Source organism: Chrysemys picta, chromosome 9, assembly GCF_011386835.1.
Source record: "Chrysemys picta bellii isolate R12L10 chromosome 9, ASM1138683v2, whole genome shotgun sequence".
NCBI lineage: Eukaryota > Metazoa > Chordata > Testudines > Emydidae > Chrysemys > Chrysemys picta.
In genome coordinates this window covers 32,091,402-32,104,082 of record NC_088799.1, presented here as the reverse complement: position 1 = coordinate 32,104,082, position 12,681 = coordinate 32,091,402, and the positions used below count along the sequence as shown (strand labels likewise).

Here is a 12,681-nt window from a genome sequence, read left to right as displayed (position 1 = left end):
GCCTGTTCTCACTTTCTGATGACGTAAATAAGAAGCGGGCAGCAGCATCTCCTGTAAATGTAAACAAACTTGTTTGTCTTAGCGATTTGGCTGAACAAGAAGTAGGACTGAGTAGACTTGTAGGCTCTGAAGTTTTACACGGTTTTGTTTTTGAGTGCAGTTATGTAACAAAACAAAAAAAACCTACATTTGTATGTTGCACTTTCACGACTAGAGATTGCACTACAGTACTTGCATGAGGTGAATTGAAAAATACTACACCTCTACCTCGATATAACGCTGTCCTCGGGAGCCAAAAAATCTTACCGCATTATAGGTGAAACCGCGTTGTATTGAACTTGCTTTGATCCACCAGAGTGCGCAGCCCTGCCCACCCCCAGAGCACTGCTTTACCGCGTTATATCCGAATTCATGTTATATCGGGTAGCATTATATCGAGGTAGAGGTGTATTTCTTTTATCATTTTTACAGTGCAAATATTTGTAATAAAAAATAACTTACACTTGTATTCTGTGTTGTAATTGAAATCAAATATATATGAAAATGTAGAAGAACATCCAAAATATTTAATAAATTTCAATTGGTATTCTATTGTTTAATCGCAATTAATTGCAGTGTTATTTTTTTGAGTTAATCGCGTGAGTTAACTGCAATTAATCGACAGCCCTAGTTAAAATCCAAATTAAATTTGAAAAGAGGGAGAATATGAAAATGTAGATATGAAGCAAGGTTTTTAGCACTGCATACCTTTGTCAATTATTTCTGCATTCTAATTTCATCAGTTATTCTGTATAGTAATGTTGTCAGTGGAACTCTTTCAAAAGAAGCTGTATTCAGTAACCCATTAATGTCAAATAATGTGTCCAATACTACCTGAGGTTTGACATGTGAGACTTGCATAGAGTTATGTGAACCCATCTAAAGGTTCACTTTCTACTTTGAATCAGAAGAGCAGGTGGTAGTTTTCTCATATATATGATTTTCTGGATACTACTAGACCTCATGCAGTGTTATAGTTCTTGAACAGTCTCTGGTCTTTTGTTCTTTAAGTAGTTTGAGAGCATCAATAATAATGATTACAGCATCTTAGATTGGATTATGTGTTGAGCTGCAGCACTCTAGTGGCGAGTTTGGGAATACCATTATAGAGTCTGATACTTCTGATGTCTGTTCCCAGGACTGAGTGAAGGAATGTAAAAACAGAATACTTTTATTTTGTTTTGGAACTAACTACATTTGAAGAAGCAAAAATTGCATCACTAGCCTGATCCTGTAAATAGTGTTGGGTCACCATTTTTAGCTTCATAATGTTCAGAATAATTATGGACTTAAGTGACTGAGTTCGTATAGTGTTTGAAGTGTTTTGTTGGGATGCATTTAGTGCACAGTGTAAAATAACTGAAGCCTAAATGTATGTTTTATAAAAAAAATAGAAAGTATTAGGGTAGCTACCTCATGCATCTGGTCAATCTCTGACACAGTACACCATTAAATTGCAAGTTTAGGTGTATCAGTTATAAGATTAACTTACCTGGAAATCTGCAGAAGTACAGACCTAAGACTGTAAGAAATACAGACATTTCAATAAGTAAGATTTGTAATGTTCAAGCAAATTATTGCATCAAGTAGATATCTGTATACTAATTGATTTTGTACTCTTGCCCTTTAAAGTCAGGAAGAAGAAAGCGAAGATGAGGAGGATACTCAGAGTTCTAAATCAGAAGAGCAGCATATGTACTCCAATCCCATCAAAGAAGAAATGCCTGAATCCAAGTCATCAATCAAGTACTCTGAAATGAGTGAAGAAAAGCGCGCCAAACTCAGAGAAATTGAGGTCAGTGTTAAATAAATAAATGAGTTTATACCAAAAATATAGTTATTTTATATTTTGAATTAAATAATTCTAATCCTGCAATATGGATTCTCCTAAATTCATTCTATTGTATAGAAGAGTTATATGTACTTCGGAATATCCACCCACAAAAATGCATTCAAGAATGAAAAATGGGGGCATGAAGGGTCACGTGAAGTACAGCCCTATTCTTCAGTTCTGTTTTGTTTTCCTTCCACGCGACCATCCGCCTCAGCTTGCTCCTTGATCCTCCTTTCTCCTCTTCTGGCAAGTGGGCATGACTCTTGGGCTATTCAGGGACTGTCAGGTCCCTTTGTGGCTCTGTCTCAAACTTTCCTGCCTCAAAGTTTCTTCTCTTTCCAGTTTTTCTTCCTGTCTATTACCACAGATAGAACAAGTGCTAGAAGTTTTACTGCTCCAAGTACCAGGGTCATAAAGCAAGGGAGGCAGAGACCGCCTAGGGAGGTGGGGAATTTAACTGACCGTCTTAGTTTGGCATGTAGTACTTGCTCCTTCTCCCTTCCTCCTCCAAGCAGAGTTGCAAGAATATCTGCTGAGCTTGGGGAGCACAGATTGTCTCTAGCCCCTCTTCTCTCTCACACCTGTAAGTGGCTGATCGGCTGAAGAGCTAAGTGGGAGTGGAACTAAAGGGCCTTACTCAGCATGGGCTCAATCAGCAATGGGGGGCTTTTCGTTGCAGGTTCAATACAAAAATGCATGGGCTTAAAACTGCACCATTTTCTCCAACTTTTATTCAATTTAAAGCCCTGTGAATCGGGCTGTGATGCTTGAAAAGCTGAGATCTCTAGTGCACTCTGACAAGAAATAAAAAAGGACATTACAAGGGGTGGGAAGAGATGGAGTGGGGGCAGGGCCCGTGGCAGAGCCAGGGGTTGAGCATTAACCCCCCTTTGGCACACTGGAAAGTTGGCACCTGTAGCTCTAGCCCCGGAGTCGGTGCAGCTCCTTGTATAGGCATATTAACTTCTGAAGAGTCGCATGTGGCTCCGGAGCCACAGGTTGGCAACCCCTGGCTTAATGATTCAGTGCTTCTTATATGCAGAAACTGAATAGTGTTAAATTAAGGCTATAGAAAAAGGTGAGAAGTTGGAGTAAAGTTTTATGGTCTGAACCAGTTTGATGGAAAGATTAACGTGCAGAGAAAAAAATGAAGTCCCTCACAGGAAAAATCCCAAAGACTCCCTGGCTACTACTGTGACTCGTGGTGGAGGTACCATCACAGTAAGGATGACGTTACTTATAGCAGTGCTAATGAGCTGAATGTCACTACTGTAATGGACAGTGTATGAAAGAATATTTACATCATTAAAATAATCCGTCTTGAAAGTGAATGTTTACCAAAACATCCCAAAAGAAAAGGATAATTTTGGCTTGTGTATCACAAACACTTCATTTCAGTCGGATAGAATTTGGGGTTAAATGGAAAAAAGACAATTTCTAAGAAAACCTGCAAATGAGAGGTTGAAACAGGGGATGGTAACAGTAAACTTTCATTTGCAGTGTTCCAAGAGAGATTTTAGGGTGTAGCAAAATCAAATGATGGACACTAATTGAGTAGAGGTTTCAGTGGTAGCCGTGAATAACTGTAAACAAATCTCAGTCTTTATTTAGTTCTTGTTAAGTGTGTAAACAGTTGCCTGAGACTAAGGTCAAATACACAATTTCACCACTTTGATGTTGATGTCCTTTCATATGTGACACTTGTACACTTAATATTGAGAGAACAAAATACACAAATAATTCATTTCAACCAAGTTTCATTTTCAGCCAGTTGTCTAAAACCTGTGAATACTAAATCCAATAAAAATGTATTTTAAATGGTGGTTATTAATTTTGCAGCTTAAGGTCATGAAATTTCAAGATGAGTTGGAGTCTGGAAAAAGGCCCAAGAAACCAGGCCAGAGTTTTCAGGAACAGGTTGAACACTATAGAGACAAACTTCTTCAGAGGGTAAGAAATGTTCTTTATATATTCAATATTGAGTCTAGATTTCAGATTTAGTGTTGCAATAAGGTAATGTATTAACAAGTGCATTTAGTTGACATTCCACTGTATTGTTAAATTAAGTGTTTCAGTCCAAGTGCAGTTCATTGTGATTTGGTTCCTTGCCATCAGACTGTGTTGAGAAGAAAACACTCAACAGTTAAAGCTCTAATTTATTTGGGGGAAAAACAATGCATAGAAAAATAGTGCTGCCAAAAATAGCTTGTAGCGCAGGGGTAGGCAAACTTTTTGGCCTGAGGGCCACATCAGGGTTCCAAAACTGTATGGAGGGCCGGGTAGGGAAGGCTGTGCCTCCCCAAACAGCCTGCCCCCTGACTGCCCCTCGCAGAACCCGCGACCCATCCAACCCCCCTGCTCCTTGTCCCCTGACTGCCTCCCGGAACCCTGTCCCCTGACTGCCCCACCCCCTGGCTGGCCCCCACCCCCCCGGAATCCCACCCCCATCCAACCCCCAACCCTCCCCCCCCCCCCCCGACTGCTCCAACCCCTATCCACATCCCCGCCCCCTGACAGGGCCCCCGGGACTCCGACGCCTATCCAACCCCTCCTGTTCCCCGTCCCCTGACCCCCCCCTCCCCTCCACCCCATCCAGCCGCCCCCTGCCCCTTATCCAAACACCCCCCCCCCCCTCGCTGCTCAGAGCACAAGGACTGGTAGCTGCGCTGCCCGGCTGGAGCCAGCCACACTGCCACACAGTGTAGAGCACCGGGGCAGGCTGGCGGCTTTCACAGCTGTGCTGCCCAGCAGGAGCTCGCAGCCCTGCCACGCAGGGCGCTGGTGGCACAGCGAGCTGAGGCTGCAGGGGAGGGGCCAGTGGGCTAGCCTCCCCAGCCGGGAGCTCAAGGGCTGGGCAGGAGGGTCCTGCCAACCGGATATGGCCTGCGGGCTGCAGTTTTCCCAGCTCTGTTGTAGCGAAACAGTAAAGAAGTTTGAGAGGGTCAGACCTTATTGAGTATATAAAACAAGGTAGACTGGCTTGAGTGGGAAAACATCATCTTCAGTTTACACTTAAAGGTGTTTTCCAGATTTTTGACTATTCTGTTGGTAAATTGATAAAAACTTCATTTTGTCAAATGCTTCCAAATAGCGAGAGAGAGAGAATGGCATTCAGGACACACATTACTCGAAACTCCTCTAGTTTCCCTACACCTCAGTTTGTTCTAGCTAACTCCAGCTTTGTGTTTGCACCCCAGAATGAATCATTCTGCAACATTACCACTACCGTTAGTCCTCTGTGGCCTCCAGAGCCAGGTCAGAGGAGCTCTGAAAGTGCTACGTTACAGAATTTTTAAAATATATCCAAAACAATATAAAAATTGAACTTCTCAAAACCTTGGCATGTAAATGAAAAACACTTTTAACCTGAGCTTCTCTGGTCTGACTCCACAGTCTGAGTTCTAGTAATGATGGTTGTCAGGCTGTCTGGAGTGGCTCACGAGTGTAAGTACCAATTTCAGGGCAGACTGTGAGGAAGCAGTGCACAGACCCCAAACAGATTGCGAGTTCTATACTTAGAGTTCATACTTGATACTTGATTGAAGCGCTATAACAGCCTTAACATGGAGTCGCAGACGGTCTCCTTGGGTACTCGGTCTATCTTGCCACTCAGGCAAGCTTGCCTTTGTGATAGATGGTCCCTTACACCCAAAATCACAATAATATTCAGTTTACTCCCAGTTCCAAAGGACCAGTCACTTACCCCAGGTCAGCCTCACCCTAGATCTCTCACCAAAGACAGCACTTGTAGCCAATCCTATTATAAACTGACTAAAGATTTATGAACTAAGAAAAGTAATGAGAGTTATTTACAAAGTTAATGCAGGTAAACACACACAAACAAGTTAGTCTTAGGTTCCAAAAAGTAATAGAAGCTGTTGTAGTGTGCAAGCTCTGTTGGCATGTCTACGCAGCAAGTAGACACCTGCGGCTGGCCTGTGCCAGCAGGCTCGGGCTGCGGGGCTGTTTGATTGCATACTTCTGGGCTCAGAGGGTCCCAGAGCTTGGGCTTTAGCCCTAGCCTAGAAATCTGCACAACAATAAAACAGCCCTGCAGCCCAAGCCCTGCGAGCCACAGTCAGCTGGCATGGGCTAGCTTGGGTATCTAGTTGCTGTGTAGACGTACTCTGTATGTTCTTTAGGGCTGACCCAGGCCAAGCCCTGGGACCCTCTTGCTTATGCTTGCAAATCTTCTCACCTCAGATTTCAAGCAGCACAGAGTTACTGTTCCTTTTTCCAGGGGTTTTTATTCCCTTCCCCCAGAGTTCAAGCTGATGGGATGGGTCCACCTACATGCCTCCTCTTCTTTGGTGTGTTGGGGGAAGCAGTCAACAAAGTCCTTGTTCTTTGATGTTTCACAATGGCTCATTTGGTTTCAGTGGGCCTTCTTGGTGGGCAGGACCTAACACCTTCTGTAAGAAGCTAGCATTTCTGCATTAATTAATACTCCTTTCCTGTTTGATGACTTACACAATTACAGAGGTTTACAATGCATAAAACATAGGATACAGATATTATAAGTAAGATTAATACATGCAGCATCCTGCAAGCATTCCATAAAGACTAAACACATTTATAATAAATCTAATACCTATTTAAAAAGTACTAACAGGTGAACCAGACTGGTTTTCAGCTATGCATTTGTCAATGTTCAGTGGGGCCTAGGAGCCTTGGTGTGAGCTGGCACTTGGTCTGCCAGCATCACTCATGGTATTACAGAATTATTGCTCCTGGCATGTCACAGCAAAGCTTGGAACTACCCATACAATTTATTGGAAGCTAAACATAAATGTAGTAATTTGTGTTGAGTGCTTCTCTGACTCTCTTCCTTTGGGGCATTCAGCACACAAATGTAAGGGTAACTCACTTAAAAATAGATTTGCAGGTCACCTTTAGGAAAGAGACCTGTCAAAGTCCAGAATGGTGATCTATGGAGGAAATATACACATCTGGAGAATGACAGTAGCTGTTGGTGCTTTGTGCTTGAAACCAGTAACTTCTGTTTTAAATGTAGTTAACATTTAAAGAGTCTTTCTTACTCTGTTTTAGCTATAATTGCAGAGAGAAGTGGTGTTTATCTTGTGTAGCAAGAGTGATGTATGTAGTAAAATGGAGTTATTTAAAAAAATAAAATCACAACCCAGATAACCTTGTCAGATGCTGTGTGTGTTCTGCAATGGCTTGATTGGCGTTCATTCTAGCAGTTTGTAAGCAAAGATTTCTGTCATTAGCTGGCTTTGTTCTTTTTTAAATTTTCATTAAACTATAAATATGTAAATAAAATGTAAAAAAAATATAAATTATAAATATTAAATATGGCAATTATAACTGATGTTCTTTACAACACTGGCACCCAGAGAGTGCAGTTTTTCTCTATTTGGTGAATAATTCTTTTCTTTGGGTTTGCTGCTAAATAAACCGAGCAGTTCTGCAAAAGAGTGGTGCGTAAATGGCTGATTTGCAGTTAGTGCATTAACCTTTGAGGTTGTTGCCCTTTTCTGCCTATTTAATTTACAATAAATGAGCATTTCTAAGGTAAAGTTACCTCATAGTATGCCAATCAGTTTGAGAAAATAGAAGTGTTTAGCTGTTTAACAGCTTCATTGTTGCTAAATGCTCCAGGTCTGTCCAGCTGAAACTAGTCTGCTGTACTACCAAATGTGCCAGGTAGCCCATTAACAATCCATTGACTTCAGTGGAATGGTAGTGTGTAATTGTACTACAGCAGGGTGTAGTGGACTAGCAATGCAAGGTTAATGCTTTAACTGTAACTATTTCATATTTAAAAGATGTGACATTAGAAATAATATAGTTGTCCTGGGATTTACTGTAATGTAGAACATAATCTTTCTGAGATATCTAAGCATTTGTATTATAATGGTTTCTCAAAAGTCAGTCCATTTGAGTTCCTGGACTGCTTTATTAGCATCTATGATTATGGTGCTGTCATGCAGCACTTAGTGTTATCTCAGCATCTGGAGTGCTTCATCCTCCTTTCATGATATAGAGTATAGTAGAATTTTCCTAACTACAGAGGGAATTTTGAAATAACAAAAATGTAGACATGGTGTTGAAGCCCACATTTTATCTTGTTTCAGTACCTATGCTCAAACTCACTAATTGTATAGTCCTGTCTCCTGTAATCTGGGGGAGAGAGACGAGATCCAGCTGGCAAAATTAAACTACACATGTTTAGCCATCAACCTGTATTGTCGTCTTTTTAATTTTATTGTTGGTGCATGTGACAACATACACTGTTACAGGGAGGAGTGGGGACTGGTACAGTACTTTGATTTCATTTTTCTATAACATTGGATAAATAGTCATAAGGTAGTCTATAGTTTCATTTTCAAGACGGGCCAGAATGTGTATATTTAAGTAGGTAGAGGTACCCTCTTACTCCTGAAAATGGAAATTTAGAAAATTTCGGTGTTAAGATGTTTAAATTTTCTGAAACCTATCGGTAAAAGTAAATGTAAGATTTGTGGGTTGGTGTAACCATTATTTTCTCCTGCTCCCCAGATTCAAATGTTGATCCTGTCCCTCCAAACTTGTAACCCAATAGCGGATACACTGGATACCTTTTCTCTGTATCATAGAACAAATCTTACCTAAATCTCAGTTGTTTTTAATAACCCAGGAAAAAGAAAAGGAGCTGGAAAGAGAACGAGAGAGAGACAAGAAAGACAAGGAAAAATTTGAATCCAGATCCAAAGACAAGAAGGAAAAAGAAGAATGTACACCAACAAGAAAAGAAAGGTGCAGCTTTTATTCTGTCCCAGAGCACATGGAAGCCACTTGTTTAATAGCTTTGTAGACAATATTAGACTTTAAATTAAATTGTATTTGTAGTTTTTGCTGTAATAAAGGAATTTAGCTATTTAAAATTTAATCTGATTGTAGGACAATAAAAGACAGGATTCTGAGTTTAACAGATCTTGTATTCTAATCTGCCCAAACCACTCCTCAAGTAATTTTCTGAACCTTTTGTTTCAGTCAATGCATTTGGAAAAATGGGTACAAATAGGACCTGCATGAAAACAATGCACTGTGTTTAGCTGTGATTTTAGGAATAAATTAACTGTGAAATAACTTTTTGGTCTGAAAACTGGACCTAAAACTAAATTATTTAGGAAAAATAAATTGCTCTGGTCTAAATATTCTTCACCTCATTACGAAAGTATAAACAGTTTAAATTGTACAGTCACTTTTAGTCTTCGTGCTGGCCCTCTACTAACATGTGTTTAGCTGGAATTTTGGCACTAGCTCAGTAAGCATAGCTGCATTATTTGTAACTTGTGTTGCTTTTTCAAGAACTTGCAGCAATATTGTATTTAATTGCAACTTTGTCACCAATCCATAAACAGGGATCAGTCATAGGTTGTAGTTTGTGACCCAGATAAAAAGTCTGATCAAGTACTGACTGACCTATTTGGAAACTGTGATTTTAAAAAAAGTTAGCACTACGCTATTTTTAAGGAATGAATGAATGAAACTGCATATTAAATTGGCAAAGAATCTATACAAACGGAGGGGATTCCTTTTTGTAGGGGTGTGTGTATGTGTGTAAATTTATTATTTTTGGTTATCTTACAAAGGAAAAGACGACACAGTACATCTCCCAGTCCATCTCGCAGCAGTGGCAGTAGACGAGCAAAATCCCCATCACCAAAATCAGAGCGCTCAGAGCGATCTGAAAGATCCCACAAAGAGACCTCGCGTTCCAGGTCATCTCACAAAGATTCTCCTAGAGATGTCAGTAAAAAAGCCAAAAGGTAAGCTAGGCATCTCTTCTGGAAATCTACCCTAAATTATACAAGGCAGCAGTACCAATAAACTATATGATTCAAGGTCCTTCCTTTGCCTAATGCCAAACTACAATAATAATCCCCCAGTTCTGGGATTGACAACAGAGCCTCCTTTGCACACACCACCACAGTATTAACGATTTATTCATTATCTTTCATGTCATGTTTGAGAAATGCAACTTAAGCGAAGATTCTCACTGGTGAGAGCCCTGGTGTAGACACAAGTTTTGGTGGTTTATGGAAGACGTTTCAGCAGTGTAATGAAGAAAACCACTGTTGCCTTGTCTACACTAGGGCTTTCAATGATGGGGAATTACTTCCTAAATTCCCTACTCTAGATATGGCATAACAGTATCCTATTGCTGCTATCACCAAAATAGTGGTCTCTGGCTTATGCTATGCATGAGATCAGATATATTTCTCATTAATATTTTATGTGGTTTGTGGTGTTCTGTTTGCATTCCAAAACTCAAGATTGCTCTGAAAGTCTAGATTGCTATACGCATGCATTTTGTTGTAGTCATGTTACTGAAGTTTCAGCTTCTACTATTAGTGACTCGGCAGAGAAGAGAAAAATTGTTATGGTGCATTATATTTGTGATGTTTCGTCTTCAAGCAAAAGTAAGCACCTCCTTGTAGAGAAAGTTAGCAATTATATTAAACCAGAAAGTTGTTTTGGGATAATTACATCTTTCTACAGAGTTCATGCAGTGGTCATATAGCCTGATGAGGCATGAAATCAATTTAGATTAGATGAGATTAATCATGTGCATTAAGGATGGACCAGATGGTGCAGTAAGCTTATTCATTATCCATTTGTTTAGATTCCTAGGTTTGGTCACAACCGATGAACATGTTTGGTTAGAATGCTAGATATTTTCCAGCTCAACACAATTTAGCATAATTGCATGGAATAGAAACGCGCAATGTTGGAATAAGTTGGTGGTAACACAAAGACTAAGGTGCATTTGCAGAACCATGTAGGAAAGCTTGTACATTATTTGCCTGCTTTAAGTGACACTGATTGGTGCTGTTTTTCTCATACTTTCTGAGCACTGAAACTGAGTCAGTGCACATACCATGAGGGGAGAAATTGTACATGCTAACTAATGTGCCTAGATAACAAGTCAGTAATTTCTGTTTACAAATGACAAAGTAGAACCCCCTTTATCCGAGCCTCCATTATCCGTCTCTCCATATTAACCACCAGCACCCACACAGGAATATGGGAAATTGATGCTTCAGCCCCGGGGAGTGGGGCTGGGGCCGGGGCCAGCAGCCCGAGCTCCGCGCAGTGGGGCTGAAGGATTTAACTTAGCTGAGCCCAATGTAGTGTGGGGCCCTGGGCAATTGCAACAAAAAGGTTGAGAAACATTGCTGTACATGGTCCCTATAATGTTTACACTCTTTACTCTTTAACCCTGAACATGATCAATACCTGTACAACTTGTTAAAAACTCATGTTGGTTTTCTTGTTAACAAATGAGCAAAACATTGTTTGCAAGAACTAGGGGTTTGTATATTCTGTTAAGTAGATAAGAAGGGGGGTATGTTTTAATGCTTCTCTGGGAGAGGTCAGCTCATTTAAAAGCAACTCCACATCTTAAAATGATGATTGCCCATTTTCTTCGTTATCCGAATTTTTGATTATCTGATCTGGCTCTCCCAATTAGATCGGCTAAACGGAGTTCCCCTGTATTTTATTCTAAAGTAGATCAGAGGAAAGAGCCATATAGCTGCAGAAAAAAAGCAAAGGAATTATCTATCAGTATGTAATGAAACTTTATTTTTCAGGTCACCATCTGGCTCAAGGACACCCAAAAGATCAAGAAGGTCACGATCCAGGTCCCCTAAAAAGTCAGGGAAAAAATCCAGGTCGCAGTCCCGTTCTCCACACAGATCTCACAAGAAGTCAAAGAAAAGCAAACACTGACAAAATGTTCATATTTTTTATGATGCTGTCACTTATTGGAAATGCGGTTTTGTTTTTGTGCCTGAACAGTCTGTTTAAAAAACAAAAAAACAAACAAAAAAGCATTCCTGAATTTTTTGTGAATGCATGTGTATACTCATGAGTAACTGCATCTGTAGACCTGTCATTGTTTTATATTGTACAAAATATCTTCATTGTGACTATTTCCCCAAATGAAACATTTTTGTGTTTAGAGATTTCATCAGAAATGTGTGTATCTGATCTGCTGGCAGTAGTGATATTTTTGTTTTAGAACGTTGTGACATAGCAAAAATAACACAAATGTTTTCCCCTTTTTGTAGCTTTGACAATTTGAATTAGATTTCAAATAAAATCTGAACAGAAATTTAAAACGTGGTTTTCTTGCCCCACTTATGACACAGATCTTTAAAGGCATTCATAGTTTGTTTGGAAGTACTGTGTATTTCAGACATACTATGCTGTTTAAAATCTTTCTTCAGTGGAGTATACAACATCAACAGCTGTGGTCCTTTTTTGTTAGTTTGAATATCAAAAGAAAAGCACCTTTGAATCCAGCTGATGGATGTAATTTCCCATTGTGATGCTTAATGTAGGAGCATTTGACCTGTTTGGTGCCTACAGCTGGGCACATTAAAAGTTCTGATGTACTAGAGAGGTTACCAGTTCTGGTGGTATTTCTCTATTTTAAGTATGGGGAATATCTCTGAAATCAAAGTGAATTTTAAGTGTAGGGGTAATATGTGCAATGATGCATCTATAAGCCACATTAGTGGCATGCCTTGGGAACAATGAAAGGAAAAAAGGCCAAAGGCTGAATGATTTTCCTCAAGAAATATAGTTACAATGATTGCAGCATATAGTACATTCTGATTTGTTTTTCTAAAGTGGATTTTTATTCCTAAAGCAGAGCTTTTACATTACATGTTTTTTTATTGAATATATTTCCCAATTGTGAAAACTGTTCAAAATAGATTAGAAGAAATTAATTTTTTATCAACTTGTTTTTTTTTATTTAATCATATGTTTGAACCAAACAACTGTAACTT

The 12,681-nt window shown here is 39.7% G+C and overlaps 1 protein-coding gene across 16 annotated transcripts in view; it reads left to right on the top strand.

Annotated features, from left to right (window-relative positions):
* Positions 1-12,006, top strand: part of U2SURP (U2 snRNP associated SURP domain containing) — a 65,519-nt gene extending 53,513 nt beyond the window's left edge. For 8 of the 16 annotated variants that reach the window (XM_065557939.1, XM_065557946.1, XM_065557938.1 and 5 more), the window contains 5 exons: positions 1,672-1,834; positions 3,713-3,823; positions 8,514-8,632; positions 9,472-9,648; positions 11,476-12,006. In XM_065557939.1, the coding sequence (XP_065414011.1) occupies positions 1,672-1,834; positions 3,713-3,823; positions 8,514-8,632; positions 9,472-9,648; positions 11,476-11,614 (709 nt within the window). In that variant the 3' untranslated portion in view covers positions 11,615-12,006. Of the gene's footprint in view, positions 1-1,671; positions 1,835-3,712; positions 3,824-8,495; positions 8,633-9,471; positions 9,649-11,475 lie in introns of all 16 variants that reach the window. The other 8 variants (XM_065557935.1, XM_065557933.1, XM_065557934.1 and 5 more) reach the window with 3 other exon arrangements.
* Positions 12,007-12,681: the final 675 nt, after the last annotated feature.